Genomic DNA, 17,500 nt, shown 5'->3' with positions numbered 1-17,500 from the left:
GACAGAGAGAGACAGAGACAGAATGACAGAGGGAGAGAGAGACAGAGGGGAGAGAGAGAGAGAGAGAGAGGGAGACAGGGACACCAACAGAGAGAGAGAGAGAGAGAGACAGAGGGAGAGAGACAGAGACAGAGAAATAGACAGTGAGACAGAGGGAGAGAGGGAGACACAGACAGAGAGGAAGAGAGACAGAGAGACAGAGGGACATAGAGAATCCTACTCACTGCCCCAGACAGGGATGTCCTTGCTCTCTGCCTTCATGACGATGGAGGACATGGACATGGTGACGGGGATAGCATCGAAGTAGGAGGAGTGGGGTCCCAGCGTTAGGATAGGGGCCTCGGCCGGTAGCGCCTGGCGCCCCTTCACCGTCATCCAATGGAAGCCTCCTGCAAACCACATGACCCCATGATGGTCCTCAGAGCCACGTCCACAAACCTGGAGAGAGACATTAGTTACATTGAGTTATTTACAGAACCACGCAACATTGTTTATTTAGAGGATAGACGGTACAGTGTGCAGGAGAGTCCCTACAACCATTATTATATAGACACCACAGCAGGAGAGTCCCTACAACCATTATTATATAGACACCACAGCAGGAGAGTCCCTACAACCATTATTCTATAGACACCACAGCAGGAGAGTCCCTACAACCATTATTATATAGACACCACAGCAGGAGAGTCCCTACAACCATTATTCTACAGACACCACAGCAGGAGAGTCCCTACAACCATTATTATATAGACACCACAGCAGGAGAGTCCCTACAACCATTATTATATAGACACCACAGCAGGAGAGTCCCTACAACCATTATTATATAGACACCACAGCAGGAGAGTCCCTACAACCATTATTATATAGACACCACAGCAGGAGAGTCCCTACAACCATTATTATATAGACACCACAGCAGGAGAGTCCCTACAACCATTATTATATAGACACCACAGCAGGAGAGTCCCTACAACCATTATTATATAGACACCACAGCAGGAGAGTCCCTACAACCATTATTATATAGACACCACAGCAGGAGAGTCCCTACAACCATTATTCTACAGACACCACAGCAGGAGAGTCCCTACAACCATTATTATATAGACACCACAGCAGGAGAGTCCCTACAACCATTATTCTACAGACACCACAGCAGGAGAGTCCCTACAACCATTATTATATAGACACCACAGCAGGAGAGTCCCTACAACCATTATTATATAGACACCACAGCAGGAGAGTCCCTACAACCATTATTATATAGACACCACAGCAGGAGAGTCCCTACAACCATTATTCTACAGACACCACAGCAGGAGAGTCCCTACAACCATTATTATATAGACACCACAGCAGGAGAGTCCCTACAACCATTATTATATAGACACCACAGCAGGAGAGTCCCTACAACCATTATTCTATAGACACCACAGCAGGAGAGTCCCTACAACCATTATTCTATAGACACCACAGCAGGAGAGTCCCTACAACCATTATTCTATAGACACCACAGCAGGAGAGTCCCTACAACCATTATTCTACAGACACCACAACAGGAGAGTCCCTACAACCATTATTCTACAGACACCACAACAGGAGAGTCCCTACAACCATTATTCTACAGACACCACAACAGGAGAGTCCCTACAACCATTATTCTACAGACATTAGGCAGACACCACAGCAGGAGAGTCCCTACAACCATTATTCTCCAGACATTGAGCAGACACCACAGCAGGAGAGTCCCTACAACCATTATTCTCCAGACACCACAACAGGAGAGTCCCTACAACCATTATTCTACAGACTTTGAGTAGACACCACAACGTGGAGGCAGTATAATGTAATGTGGAGGCAGTATAATGTAATGTGGAGGCAGTATAATGTAATGTGAGGCAGTATAATGTAATGTGAGGCAGTATAATGTAATGTGGAGGCAGTATAATGTAATGTGGAGGCAGTATAATGTAATGTGGAGGCAGTATAATGTAATGTAATGTGAGGCAGTATAATGTAATGTGAGGCAGTATAATGTAATGTGAGGCAGTATAATGTAATGTGGAGGCAGTATAATGTAATGTGGAGGCAGTATAATGTAATGTGAGGGAGTATAATGTAATGTGGAGGCAGTATAATGTAATGTGGAGGCAGTATAATGTAATGTGGAGGCAGTATAATGTAATGTGAGGCAGTATAATGTAATGTGGAGGCAGTATAATGTAATGTGAGGCAGTATAATGTAATATGGAGGCAGTATAATGTAATGTGGAGGCAGTATAATGTAATGTGGAGGCAGTATAATGTAATGTAATGTGGAGGCAGTATAATGTAATGTGAGGCAGTATAATGCAATGTGAGGCAGTATAATGTAATGTGAGGCAGTATAATGTAATGTGAGGCAGTATAATGTAATGTGGAGGCAGTATAATGTAATGTGAGGCAGTATAATGTAATATGGAGGCAGTATAATGTAATGTGGAGGCAGTATAATGTAATGTGACCTGGAGGCAGTATAATGTAATGTAGGGCAGTATAATGTAATGTAATGTGGAGGCAGTATAATGTAATGTGAGGCAGTATAATGCAATGTAATGTGGAGGCAGTATAATGTAATGTGGAGGCAGTATACTGTAATGTGGAGGCAGTATAATGTAATGTGGAGGCAGTATAATGTAATGTGGAGGCAGTATACTGTAATATGGAGGCAGTATAATGTAATGTGGAGGCAGTATAATGTAATGTGGAGGCAGTATAATGTAATGTGGAGGCAGTATAATGTAATGTGGAGGCAGTATAATGTAATGTGAGGCAGTATAATGTAATGTGGAGGCAGTATAATGTAATGTGGAGGCAGTATAATGTAATGTGGAGGCAGTATAATGTAATGTGAGGCAGTATAATGTAATGTGGAGGCAGTATACTGTAATGTGGAGGCAGTATAATGTAATGTGGAGGCAGTATAATGTAATGTGGAGGCAGTATAATGTAATGTAATGTGGAGGCAGTATACTGTAATGTGGAGGCAGTATAATGTAATGTGGAGGCAGTGTAATGTAATGAGGAGGCAGTATAATGTAATGTGACCTGGAGGCAGTATAATGTAATGTGAGGCAGTATAATGTAATGTGGAGGCAGTATAATGTAATGTGGAGGCAGTATACTGTAATATGGAGGCAGTATAATGTAATGTGGAGGCAGTATAATGTAATGTGGAGGCAGTATAATGTAATGTGGAGGCAGTATAATGTAATGTGGAGGCAGTATAATGTAATGTGAGGCAGTATAATGTAATGTGGAGGCAGTATACTGTAATGTGGAGGCAGTATAATGTAATGTGGAGGCAGTATAATGTAATGTGGAGGCAGTATAATGTAATGTAATGTGGAGGCAGTATACTGTAATGTGGAGGCAGTATAATGTAATGTGGAGGCAGTGTAATGTAATGAGGAGGCAGTATAATGTAATGTGACCTGGAGGCAGTATAATGTAATGTGAGGCAGTATAATGTAATGTGAGGCAGTATAATGTAATGTGAGGCAGTATAATGTAATGTGGAGGCAGTATAATGTAATGTGGAGGCAGTAAACCACACAGCTCTACAACACAACATCCCCCAGACAGAGACAGTAAACCACACAGCTCTACAAGACAACATCCCCCAGACAGAGACAGTAAACCACACAGCTCTACAACATCCCCCAGATAGAGACAGTAAACCACACAGCTCTACAACACAACATCCCCCAGACAGAGACAGTAAACCACACAGCTCTACAACACAACATCCCCCAGACAGAGACAGTAAACCACACAGCTCTACAACATCCCCCAGATAGAGACAGTAAACCACACAGCTCTACAACACAACATCCCCCCAGATAGAGACAGTAAACCACACAGCTCTACAACACAACATCCCCCAGACAGAGACAGTAAACCACACAGCTCTACAACACAACATCCCCCAGACAGAGACAGTAAACCACACAGCTCTACAACACAACATCCCCCCAGATAGAGACAGTAAACCACACAGCTCTACAACACAACATCCCCCAGACAGAGACAGTAAACCACACAGCTCTACAACACAACATCCCCCAGATAGAGACAGTAAACCACACAGCTCTACAACACAACATCCCCCCAGATAGAGACAGTAAACCACACAGCTCTACAACACAACATCCCCCAGACAGAGACAGTAAACCACACAGCTCTACAACACAACATCCCCCAGACAGAGACAGTAAACCACACAGCTCTACAACACAACATCCCCCGAGATAGAGACAGTAAACCACACAGCTCTACAACACAACATCCCCCAGATAGAGACAGTAAACCACACAGCTCTACAACACAACATCGCCCCAGATAGAGACAGTAAACCACACAGCTCTACAACACAACATCCCCCAGATAGAGACAGTAAACCACACAGCTCTACAACACAACATCCCCCCAGATAGAGACAGTAAACCACACAGCTCTACAACATCCCCCAGATAGAGACAGTAAACCACACAGCTCTACAACACAACATCCCCCCAGATAGAGACAGTAAACCACACAGCTCTACAACATCCCCCAGATAGAGACAGTAAACCACACAGCTCTACAACATCCCCCAGATAGAGACAGTAAACCACACAGCTCTACAACACAACATCCCCCCAGATAGAGACAGTAAACCACACAGCTCTACAACACAACATCCCCCAGATAGAGACAGTAAACCACACAGCTCTACAACATCCCCAGATAGAGACAGTAAACCACACAGCTCTACAACACAACATCCCCCAGATAGAGACAGTAAACCACACAGCTCTACAACACAACATCCCCCAGATAGAGACAGTAAACCACACAGCTCTACAACATCCCCCAGACAGAGACAGTAAACCACACAGCTCTAGAAGACAACATCCCCAGACAGAGACAGTAAACCACACAGCTCTACAACACAACATCCCCCCAGATAGAGACAGTAAACCACACAGCTCTAGAAGACAACATCCCCCAGACAGAGACAGTAAACCACACAGCTCTACAACACAACATCCCCCAGACAGAGACAGTAAACCACACAGCTCTAGAAGACAACATCCCCCAGACAGAGACAGTAAACCACACAGCTCTACAACACAACATCCCCCCAGATAGAGACAGTAAACCACACAGCTCTACAACACAACATCCCCCAGATAGAGACAGTAAACCACACAGCTCTACAACATCCCCCCAGATAGAGACAGTAAACCACACAGCTCTACAACACAACATCCCCCAGACAGAGACAGTAAACCACACAGCTCTACAACACAACATCCCCCCAGATAGAGACAGTAAACCACACAGCTCTACAACACAACATCCCCCAGATAGAGACAGTAGATCACACGACAGTGTCCTGACAGGCAGGCTGTCACCTCTCTAAGTATGAGTCACATCTCATTTACTCCCACTGGGTGTGATGAGACAGACCACTACTGTAGTAGGAGGAGGAGAGGAGAGGAGAGGAGAGGAGAGGAGAGGAGAGAGAGGAGAGGAGAGAGAGAGAGGACAGGAGAGGACAGGAGAGGAGAGGAGAGGAGACAGGAGAGGAGAGGAGAGGAGAGGAGAGGAGAGGAGAGGAGAGGAGAGGAGAGGAGAGGAGAGGAGAGGAGAGTCACCAGAAGCTTCTCCAATCCACAGGGGACTGGCTCAGGCAGTCGTCAAACATTGACACACTAACTCTCTCTGGCTGAGGCAACCCACGACACTACCCTCTATTCAACAGTTATGTAGCCTAATTCACGACCAGAAATAGAAACTAATGAATTCAAACAGACCAAAATACACTGAGTGAACAAAACATTAAGAACACCTGCTCTTTCCATGACATAGACTGACCAGGTGAAAGATATTGATCCCTTATTGATCCCACCTGTTAAATCCACTTCAATCAGTGTAGATGAAGGGGAGGAGACCTGGTTAAATAATGTATTTTAAGCCTTGAGACAATTGAGACATGGATTGTGTATGTGTGCCGTTCAGAGGGTGAATGGACAAGACAAAAGATTCAAGGGGCTTTGAACGGGGTTATGGTAGTAGGTGCCAGGCGCACCGGTTTGTGTCAAGAACAGCAACGCTGCTGGGTTTTTCACGCTCAAAATTGGTCCACCACCCCAAGGACTTCCAGACAACTTGACAACTGGGGAAGCATTTGAGTCAACATGGACCAGCATCCCTGTAGTGTCAAAAACCCTTTCCTCTCTCTGTTGTAGTGTCTATAACCCTTTCCTCTCTCTGTTGTAGTGTCTATAACCCTTTCCTCTCTCTGTTGTAGTGTCTATAACCCTTTCCTCTCTCTGTTGTAGTGTCTATAACCCTTTCCTCTCTCTGTTGTAGTGTCTATAACCATTTCCTCTCTCTGTTGTAGTGTCTATAACCCTTTCCTCTCTCTGTTGTAGTGTCTCTAACCCTTTCCTCTCTATGTTGTAGTGTCTATAACCCTTTCCTCTCTCTGTTGTAGTGTCTATAACCCTTTCCTCTGTTGTAGTGTCTATAACCATTTCCTCTCTCTGTTGTAGTGTCTATAACCCTTTCCTCTCTCTGTTGTAATGTCTATAACCCTTTCCTCTCTCTGTTGTAGTGTCTCTAACCCTTTCCTCTCTCTGTTGTAGTGTCTATAACCCTTTCCTCTCTCTGTTGTAGTGTCTATAACCCTTTCCTCTCTCTGTTGTAGTGTCTATAACCCTTTCCTCTCTCTGTTGTAGTGTCTATAACCCTTTCCTCTCTCTGTTGTAGTGTCTATAACCCTTTCCTCTCTCTGTTGTAGTATCTATAACCCTTTCCTCTGTTGTAGTGTCTCTAACCCTTTCCTCTCTCTGTTGTAGTGTCTATAACCCTTTCCTCTCTCTGTTGTAGTGTCTATAACCCTTTACTCTCTCTGTTGTAGTGTCTATAACCCTTTCCTCTCTATGTTGTAGTGTCTATAACCCTTTCCTCTCTCTGTTGTAGTGTCTATAACCCTTTCCTCTCTCTGTTATAGTGTCAAAAACCATTTCCTCTCTCTGTTGTAGTGTCTATAACCATTTCCTTTGTTGTAGTGTCTCTAACCCTTTCCTCTGTTGTAGTGTCTATAACCCTTTCCTCTCTCTGTTGTAGTGTCTATAACCCTTTCCTCTCTCTGTTGTAGTGTCTATAACCCTTTCCTCTGTTGTAGTGTCTCTAACCCTTTCCTCTCTCTGTTGTAGTGTCTGTAACCCTTTCCTCTCTCTGTTGTAGTGTCTATAACCCTTTCCTCTCTCTGTTGTAGTGTCTATAACCCTTTCCTCTCTCTGTTGTAGTGTCTATAACCCTTTACTCTCTCTGTTGTAGTGTCTATAACCATTTCCTCTCCCTGTTGTAGTGTCTATAACCCTTTCCTCTCTCTGTTGTAATGTCTATAACCCTTTCCTCTCTCTGTTGTAGTGTCTATAACCCTTTCCTCTCTCTGTTGTAGTGTCTATAACCCTTTCCTCTCTCTGTTGTAGTGTCTATAACCCTTTCCTCTCTCTGTTGTAGTGTCTATAACCCTTTCCTCTCTCTGTTGTAGTGTCTATAACCCTTTCCTCTCACTGTTGTAGTGTCTATAACCCTTTCCTCTCTCTGTTGTAGTGTCTATAACCATTTCCCCTCTCTGTTGTAGTGTCTATAACCCTTTCCTCTGTTGTAGTGTCTCTAACCCTTTCCTCTCTCTGTTGTAGTGTCTGTAACCCTTTCCTCTCTCTGTTGTAGTGTCTATAACCCTTTCCTCTCTCTGTTGTAGTGTCTATAACCCTTTCCTCTCTCTGTTGTAGTGTCTATAACCCTTTACTCTCTCTGTTGTAGTGTCTATAACCCTTTCCTCTCTATGTTGTAGTGTCTATAACCCTTTCCTCTCTCTGTTGTAGTGTCTATAACCCTTTCCTCTCTCTGTTATAGTGTCAAAAACCATTTCCTCTCTCTGTTGTAGTGTCTATAACCATTTCCTTTGTTGTAGTGTCTCTAACCCTTTCCTCTGTTGTAGTGTCTATAACCCTTTCCTCTCTCTGTTGTAGTGTCTATAACCCTTTCCTCTCTCTGTTGTAGTGTCTATAACCCTTTCCTATCTCTGTTGTAGTGTCTATAACCATTTCCTCTGTTGTAGTGTCTATAACCCTTTCCTCTCTCTGTTGTAGTGTCTATAACCCTTTCCTCTCTCTGTTGTAGTGTCTATAACCCTTTCCTCTCTCTGTTGTAGTGTCTATAACCCTTTCCTCTCTCTGTTGTAGTGTCTATAACCCTTTCCTCTCTCTGTTGTAGTGTCTATAACCCTTTCCTCTCTCTGTTGTAGTGTCTATAACCCTTTCCTCTGTTGTAGTGTCTCTAACCCTTTCCTCTCTCTGTTGTAGTGTCTGTAACCCTTTCCTCTCTCTGTTGTAGTGTCTATAACCCTTTCCTCTCTCTGTTGTAGTGTCTATAACCCTTTCCTCTCTCTGTTGTAGTGTCTATAACCCTTTACTCTCTCTGTTGTAGTGTCTATAACCCTTTCCTCTCTATGTTGTAGTGTCTATAACCCTTTCCTCTCTCTGTTGTAGTGTCTATAACCCTTTCCTCTCTCTGTTATAGTGTCAAAAACCATTTCCTCTCTGTTGTAGTGTCTATAACCATTTCCTTTGTTGTAGTGTCTCTAACCCTTTCCTCTGTTGTAGTGTCTATAACCCTTTCCTCTCTCTGTTGTAGTGTCTATAACCCTTTCCTCTCTCTGTTGTAGTGTCTATAACCCTTTCCTATCTCTGTTGTAGTGTCTATAACCATTTCCTCTGTTGTAGTGTCTATAACCCTTTCCTCTCTCTGTTGTAGTGTCTATAACCCTTTCCTCTCTCTGTTGTAGTGTCTATAACCCTTTCCTCTCTCTGTTGTAGTGTCTATAACCCTTTCCTCTCTCTGTTGTAGTGTCTCTAACCCTTTCCTCTCTCTGTTGTAGTGTCTATAACCCTTTCCTCTCTCTGTTGTAGTGTCTATAACCCTTTCCTCTCTCTGTTGTAGTGTCTATAACCCTTTCCTCTCTCTGTTTAGTGTGTCTCTAACCCTTTCTCTCTGTTGTAGTGTCTATAACCCTTTCCCTCTCTGTTGTAGTGTCTCTAACCCTTTCTCCTCTCTCTGTTGTAGTGTCTATAACCCTTTCCTCTCTCTGTTGTAGTGTCTATAACCCTTTCCTCTCTCTGTTGTAGTGTCTATAACCCGTTCCTCTCTCTGTTGTAGTGTCTATAACCCTTTCCTCTCTCTGATGTAGTGTCTCTAACCCTTTCCTCTCTCTGTTGTAGTGTCTCATGTATCTCAGAGTGAACCACAGAGGGTTCATGTATCTCAGAGTGAACCAGAGGGTTCATGTATCTCAGAATGAACCACAGAGGGTTCATGTATCTCAGAGTGAACCACAGAGGGCAGAGGGTTCATGTATCTCAGAGTGACCCACAGAGGGTTCATGTATCTCAGAGTGAACCACAGAGGGCAGAGGGTTCATGTATCTCAGAGTGAACCACAGAGGGTTCATGTATCTCAGAGTGAACCACAGAGGGTTCATGTATCTCAGAGTGAACCACAGAGGGTTCATGTATCTCAGAGTGAACCACAGAGGGTTCATGTATCTCAGAGGGAACCACAGAGGGTTCATGTATCTCAGAGTGAACCACAGAGAGTTCATGTATCTCAGAGTGAACCACAGAGGGTTCATGTATCTCAGAGTGAACCACAGAGGGTTCATGTATCTCAGAGTGAACCACAGAGGGTTCATGTATCTCAGAGTGAGTGTTAGAGTGTGTTTGTCCCCTCACAGTCCCCTGTCGTTCCATGAGATGTTGTTTCATCTTTTCTTAACCTCTTCATCCTATGGGGGCGCTAAACGTGCCCGTTTTAAGCGCAATATTTTGTCACAAAAAGATGCTCGACTATGCATATAATTGGCAGCTTTGGGAAGAAAACACTCTGACGTTTCCAAAACTGCAAAGATATTATCTGTGAGTGCCCCAGAACTGATGCTACAGGCGAAACCAAGATGAAACTTCAAACAGGAAATGAGCAGGATTTTTGACGCTCTGTTTTTCATTGTCTCCTTATATGGCTGTGAAAGCGCCACGAATTAGCCTGCCCTTTCTATCGTTTCTCCAAGTTGTCTGCAGCATTGTGACGTATTTGTAGGCATATCATTGGAAGATTGGCCATAAGAGACTACATTTACCACGTGTCCGCCCGGTGTCCTTTGTTGAAATTGTTGCATAATCTCCAAGCTGCTCGCATTCATCCATGTGATTGAGACAGAGAGGAGACTCCAGGAATGATATATCATTTAGAGATATGTGAAAAACACATTGAGGATTGATTCTAAACAACGTTTACCATGTTTCAGTCGATATTATGGAGTTAATGTGGAAGAAAGTTTGGCGTTTTGGATGAATGAATTTTCGTTTTTTTTGGTTGCCAAACATGATGCAGAAAAAAGAACCGATTTCTCCTGCACAAATAATCTTTCAGGAAAAACTGAACATTTGCTATCTAACTGACAGTCTCCTCATTGAAAACATCCGAAGTTCTTCAAAGGTAAATTATTTTATTTGAATGATTTTCTGGTTTTTGTGAAAATGTTGCCTGCTGAATGCTAACGCTAAATGCTAATGCTAGCTATCAATAGCTATCAATACTGTTACACAAATGCTAGTTTTGCTATGGTTGAGAAGCATATATTTGAAAATCTGAGATGACAGTGTTGTTAACAAAAGGCTAAGCTTGAGAGCTAGCATATTGATTTCATTTCATTTGCGATTTTCATGAATAGTTAACGTTGCGTTATGGTAATGAGCTTGAGGCTGTATTCACGATCCCGGATCCGGGATGGCTCGATGCAAGAAGTTAAAGGTAATGTTATATAAGGGCTATGTACCTTCTCCATAGAGACTGGGGTTCCACCACCATCTCGTTGGCATCCCACATAGAGTTGGGGTTAGGGTCAGATGGATAGGGGTTAAAGGTTATAGGGGTCATGGGTTAGGTTAGTATACATACTTCCTCCATAGAGACTGGGGTTCCACCACCATCTCGTTGCGTCCCACAGAGGCGATGAAGGCGAAGGGCCAGGCCAGCAGCATCATGAAGGCTGCCAGGAACAACCGGATGGGGAACAGAGTCACCGTCATCAACGCTATCTGAATGGAGACAAAGATGGAGAAGAGAGATGTAGACAGACAGCTTGGATAGATAGAAGAGAGATGTAGACAGACAGCTTGGATAGATAGAAGAGAGATGTAGACAGACAGCTTGGATAGATAGAAGAGAGCTGTAGACAGACAGACAGCTTGGATAGATAGAAGAGAGCTGTAGACAGACACCTTGGATAGATAGAAGAGAGCTGTAGACAGACAGCTTGGATAGATAGAAGAGAGCTGTAGACAGACAGCCAGCTTGGATAGATAGAAGAGAGATGTAGACAGACAGCTTGGATTGATAGAAGAGAGCTGTAGACAGACAGACAGCTTGGATAGATAGAAGAGAGCTGTAGACAGACAGCTTGGATAGATAGAAGAGAGCTGTAGACAGACAGCTTGGATAGATAGAAGAGAGCTGTAGACAGACAGCTTGGATAGATAGAAGAGAGCTGTAGACAGACAGACAGCTTGGATAGATAGAAGAGAGCTCCCTCCCACTCTGTGACGACCCTCCCACTCTGTGACGACCCTCCCACTCTGTGAAGACCCTCCCAAACTGTGACGACCCTCCCAAACTGTGACGACCCTCCCAAACTGTGACGACCCTCCCACTCTGTGACGACCCTCCGTAACTGTGACGACCCTCCGTAACTGTGACGACCCTCCCACTCTGTGACGACCCTCCGTAACTGTGACGACCCTCCGTAACTGTGACGACCCTCCCACTCTGTGAAGACCCTCCCACTCTGTGACGACCCTCCGTAACTGTGACGACCCTCCCACTCTGTCTGCCGAATTTCTTTCTCTTTGCTCTTGATTTCCTTATTAGGATGTCGGTGGGCGGAGCCGGGAGGGTCGTCAGCGAAATGGGACACACCTTTCCCCCATTCATTGAGGAGACTCTCTCCATGTAGACAAAACTGGTGGATTTTGGTTGTGGAATTTTGTGGTTTGTTTGTTTTGGCACCTCTCAACACCTCCTACGAACACATCCACTCACACTACTGATTACTGACTACACACACACACACACACACACCATTGTTAATTGTATTCAGTGTACTTTAGTTAATAAATATATTTTTGCTATATTCCTTATCTCCACGTCGTCTCCCTCTTTGTTACGGGCTACGAGCCGGTTCGTGACAAAACCTAGATTTGTCCATCGGACTGTCAGATGGGGAAGCGTGATTCATCACTCCAGAGAACGTGATTCCACTGCTCCAGAGTCCAATGGAGGCGAGATTTACACCACTCCAGCCAACGCTTGGCATTGTGCTTGGTGATCCTAGCCTTGTGTGCGGCTGCTCTGCCACGGAAACCCATTTCATGAAGCTCCCAACGAACAGTTATTGTGCTGATGTTGCTTCCCAGAGGCAGTTTGTGACTCGGTAGTGAAATGCTGCAACGAAGACAGACGATTTTTACGCGCTTCAGCACTCAGCGGTCCTGTTCTGTGAGCTTGTGTGGCCTACCACTTTGCGGCTGAGCCGTTGTTTCTCTTAGATGTTTCCACTTCACAATAACAGCACTGACAGTAGGCATAAGATCACTGCACCTGTACATAGCCCATCTGTAAATAGCCCATCTGTACATAGCCCATCTGTAAATAGCCCATCCAACAACCTTTATTTTATTATTATTTATTTATTGCTCCTTTGCACCCCAGTATCTCTACTTGCACACACTCATCTTCTGCACATCTATTTAATTGCTAAATTGTAATTATTTCACCACTACAGCCTATTTATTGCCTTTACCTCCCTAATCTTACCTCATTTGTACACACTGTATATAGATTTTATGTCTATGGTGTTATTGACTGTATGTTTTGTTTATTCCATGTGTAACTCTGTGTTGTTGTCTGTTCACACTGCTTTGCTTTATCTTGGCCAGGTCGCAGTTGTAAATTAGTTGTTCTCAACTAGTCTACCTGGTTAAATAAAGGTGTTCTCAACTAGTCTACCTGGTTAAATAAAGGTGTTCTCAACTAGTCTACCTGGTTAAATAAAGGTGTTCTCAACTAGTCTACCTGGTTAAATAAAGGTGTTCTCAACTAGTCTACCTGGTTAAATAAAGGTGTTCTCAACTAGTCTACCTGGTTAAATAAAAGGTGTTCTCAACTAGTCTACCTGGTTAAATAAAGGTGTTCTCAACTAGTCTACCTGGTTAAATAAAGGTGTTCTCAACTAGTCTACCTGGTTAAATAAAGGTGTTCTCAACTAGTCTACCTGGTTAAATAAAGGTGTTCTCAACTAGTCTACCTGGTTAAATAAAGGTGTTCTCAACTAGACTACCTGGTTAAATAAAGGTGTTCTCAACTAGTCTACCTGGTTAAATAAAGGTGTTCTCAACTAGTCTACCTGGTTAAATAAAGGTGTTCTCAACTAGTCTACCTGGTTAAATAAAGGTGTTCTCAACTAGTCTACCTGGTTAAATAAAGGTGTTCTCAACTAGTCTACCTGGTTAAATAAAGGTGTTCTCAACTAGTCTACCTGGTTAAATAAAGGTGTTCTCAACTAGTCTACCTGGTTAAATAAAGGTGTTCTCAACTAGTCTACCTGGTTAAATAAAGGTGAAATCAATACAATTTTTTAAAAAACAGTTGACCCGGGGGGCAGCTCTAGCAGGGCAGAAATTTGACGATTTTGACTTGTTGGAAAGGTGGCATCCTATGACGTTGCCACGTTGAGAGTCACTGAAGTCTTTAGTAAGGCCATTCTACTGGTAATGTTTGTCTATGGAGATTGCATGGATGTGTGCTCGATTTTAAACACCTGTCAGCAACGGGTGTGGCTGAAATAGCCGAATCCACTCATTTGAAGGGTTGTCCACATACTGCTGTATATATAGTGTATGAAGGGGTGTCCTGTATATATTCTCATTTTAAAGGGATAGTGGTTGGCTCCCTTTAAAGGGATAGTGGTTGGCTCCCTTTAAAGGGATAGTGGTTGGCTCCTTCTCCTTTTAAAGGGATACTGGTTGGCTCCTTCTCCTTTTAAAGGGATAGTGGTTGGCTCCTTCTCCTTTAAAGGGATAGTGGTTGGCTCCATCTCCTTTTAAAGGGATAGCAGTTGGCTCCTTCTCCTTTTAAAGGGATAGTGGTTGGCTCCTTCTCCTTTTAAAGGGATAGCGGTTGGCTCCATCTCCTTTTAAAGGGATAGCGGTTGGCTCCTTCTCCTTTTAAAGGGATAGCGGTTGGCTCCTTCTCCTTTTAAAGGGATAGTGGTTGGCTCCCTTTAAAGGGATAGTGGTTGGCTCCTTCTCCTTTTAAAGGGATAGCGGTTGGCTCCTTCTCCTTTTAAAGGGATAGCGGTTGGCTCCATCTCCTTTTAAAGGGATAGCAGTTGGCTCCTTCTCCTTTTAAAGGGATAGTGGTTGGCTCCATCTCCTTTTAAAGGGATAGCAGTTGGCTCCTTCTCCTTTTAAAGGGATAGTGGTTGGCTCCTTCTCCTTTTAAAGGGATAGCAGTTGGCTCCTTCTCCTTTTAAAGGGATAGTGGTTGGCTCCTTCTCCTTTTAAAGGGATAGTGGTTGGCTCCTTCTCCTTTTAAAGGGATAGTGGTTGGCTCCTTCTCCTTTTAAAGGGATAGCGGTTGGCTCCTTCTCCTTTTAAAGGGATAGTGGTTGGCTCCTTCTCCTTTTAAAGGGATAGTGGTTGGCTCCTTCTCCTTTTAAAGGGATAGTGGTTGGCTCCTTCTCCTTTTAAAGGGATAGCGGTTGGCTCCCTTTAAAGGGATAGTGGTTGGCTCCTTCTCCTTTTAAAGGGATAGTGGTTGGCTCCTTCTCCTTTTAAAGGGATAGTCCCAACTACTGACTTGTAGTTGGGACTATCAGTCAAACCACACAGAGTGACTGACTGGTAGTTGGGACTGTCAGTCAAACCACACAGAGTGACTGACTGGTAGTTGGGACTATCAGTCAAACCACACAGAGTGACTGACTGGTAGTTGGGACTATCAGTCAAACCACACAGAGTGACTGACTGGTAGTTGGGACTAACAGTCAAACCACACAGAGTGACTGACTGGTAGTTGGGACTAACAGTCAAACCACACAGAGACGTAACTCACAGACGTCAACACAGAAACATCCCAGTGGATCGACTACCACGACTACGACCATATTTGGTAAAAGCAACCTGACAAAAAATAACATTAAAAGGGGAAACAGAGCTTTAAAACACCATCTGGTGATCAACACATCCCTCTGGGCTCATGTAGCAGATGAGAATATGTCTAACTCACCACCCAGCCTGAATAGACCGTTTTTTCAGTCATCGACTGCGTTAATAAGACGCTTCAGGGGGGGGTCACGTGTTTGTCAGGCAGACGTCCTGGGGGTTTGAGCCTCGGGGGGGGGGGAAAGTGGCCGAATCAGGAGGAAGTTGTCACGCTAAGCAAGCAGTGTGACATTCTTTACCCTCTATAATACAACACAACCCTGTGGGCTCTAGACTGGTAGCAACGGCATAGCCTGGTCCCAGATCTCACGTCTCTTCCTCATCATGTTAGGTACGACATATATACACAGCAGTATGAGGACACCCCTTCATCCACTATATATACAGGACACCCCTTCATCCACTATATATACAGGACACCCCTTCATCCACTATATATACAGGATACCCCTTCATCCACTATATATACAGGACACCCCTTCATCCACTATATATACAGCAGTATGTGGACACCCCTTTATCCACTATATATACAGGACACCCCTTCATCCACGACACAAACAGAGTTCTAAACCCATGCTAGCAATGTCCCCAACAACCATTCAGAGAGCTGGTCAACAGACGGCCAGAGGAGAGGAGAGTTCACCTAGCCTACACTGTCTCAAACTCATTTTAAATTACTTTCATTGGTCTACATTAACAACAAAAAATAATTTTCCCGCCCGATACCCTGAATGGAGAGCAGAATAACCTACATTATGAATGCAATGCATTCTGGGAAATATTTATAGAGAATCCAAACGTGTGAGAATACGTGCACAGCCACACTGAATGAAAACATGTGCTGTGTTACTGAAACGGGGAGGAAGAGTCAGTGGTTTCAGCCACGTTACCATGACAATAGGCCTACAACTATAACAGGACTTGAAATGCCCCTCCCCTTATCAACTGTGACACAGACCGTCTCAGTGGTGTGTAGACTTACATAACGGCTACATACCAAGTGAACCGCGGTGGAACCTCGCCTACATTCTAGTAAAGCACCGAGGTCAGCTTCACAGAGGAAACGATTCTCATTACAGTTTGAGAGTTGAATAAGTTGAAACAAGAGGGACATTTACGATCGGGAGACTGTCGAGACACAAGCTTCTAACGCAGGAGTTTATTCCAGTCCTACCCTGGAGGTCCAGACAACTACTGGCTTCCTGTTCTACCTGATAATGAACTGCACCCACCTGGTGTCCCAGGTCTAAATCAGGCCCTGACTAGAGGGGAATCACCCACCTGGTGTCCCAGGTCTAAATCAGTCCCTGACTAGAGGGGAACCACCCACCTGGTGTCCCAGGTCTAAATCAGGCCCTGACTAGAGGGGAATCACCCACCTGGTGTCCCAGGTCTAAATCAGTCCCTGACTAGAGGGGAATCACCCTCCTGGTGTCCCAGGTCTAAATCAGTCCCTGACTAGAGGGGAATCACCCACCTGGTGTCCCAGGTCTAAATCAGTCTCTGACTAGAGGGGAATCACCCACCTGGTGTCCCAGGTCTAAATCAGGCCCTGACTAGAGGGGAATCACCCACCTGGTGTCCCAGGTCTAAATCAGTCCCTGACTAGAGGGGAATCACCCACCTGGTGTCCCAGGTCTAAATCAGTCCCTGACTAGAGGGGAATCACCCACCTGGTGTCCCAGGTCTAAATCAGTCCCTGACTAGAGGGGAATCACCCTCCTGGTGTCCCAGGTCTAAATCAGTCCCTGACTAGAGGGGAATCACCCACCTGGTGTCCCAGGTCTAAATCAGGCCCTGACTAGAGGTGAATCACCCACCTGGTGTCCCAGGTCTAAATCAGGCCCTGACTAGAGGTGAATCACCCACCTGGTGTCCCAGGTCTAAATCAGGCCCTGACTAGAGGGGAATCACCCACCTGGTGTCCCAGGTCTAATTCAGGCCCTGACTAGAGGGGAATCACCCAAATGTTATTCTCTTGACAGAGAAAGAAACAGAATAGCAACAACAGCCTACAGCGTGATGCAGGCAGGATGCTGAGGCCTACAGCGTGATGCAGGCAGGATGCTGATGCCTACAGCGTGATGCAGGCAGGATGCTGAGGCCTAGAGCGTGAT

General features: G+C 44.5%; 2 protein-coding genes across 2 annotated transcripts in view; one reads left to right on the top strand and one right to left on the bottom strand.

Annotated features, from left to right (window-relative positions):
- Window positions 1-17,500, top strand: part of LOC135575108 (doublecortin domain-containing protein 2-like) — a 492,912-nt gene that overhangs the window by 227,206 nt on the left and 248,206 nt on the right. The gene's annotated exons all lie outside the window — the stretch shown is intronic.
- LOC115118989 (lysophosphatidylcholine acyltransferase 1-like) overlaps window positions 1-17,500 on the bottom strand; it is a 113,273-nt gene that overhangs the window by 88,085 nt on the left and 7,688 nt on the right. Inside the window, 3 exon segments of the mRNA XM_065027306.1 lie at window positions 225-407; window positions 410-438; window positions 11,059-11,198. Of these exon segments, the coding sequence (XP_064883378.1) occupies window positions 225-407; window positions 410-438; window positions 11,059-11,198 (352 nt within the window).

This window comes from Oncorhynchus nerka, linkage group LG14 (genome assembly GCF_034236695.1).
Source record: "Oncorhynchus nerka isolate Pitt River linkage group LG14, Oner_Uvic_2.0, whole genome shotgun sequence".
Classification (NCBI taxonomy): Eukaryota; Metazoa; Chordata; class Actinopteri; order Salmoniformes; family Salmonidae; genus Oncorhynchus; species Oncorhynchus nerka.
This window is presented reverse-complemented; position numbering and strand designations above follow the sequence as displayed.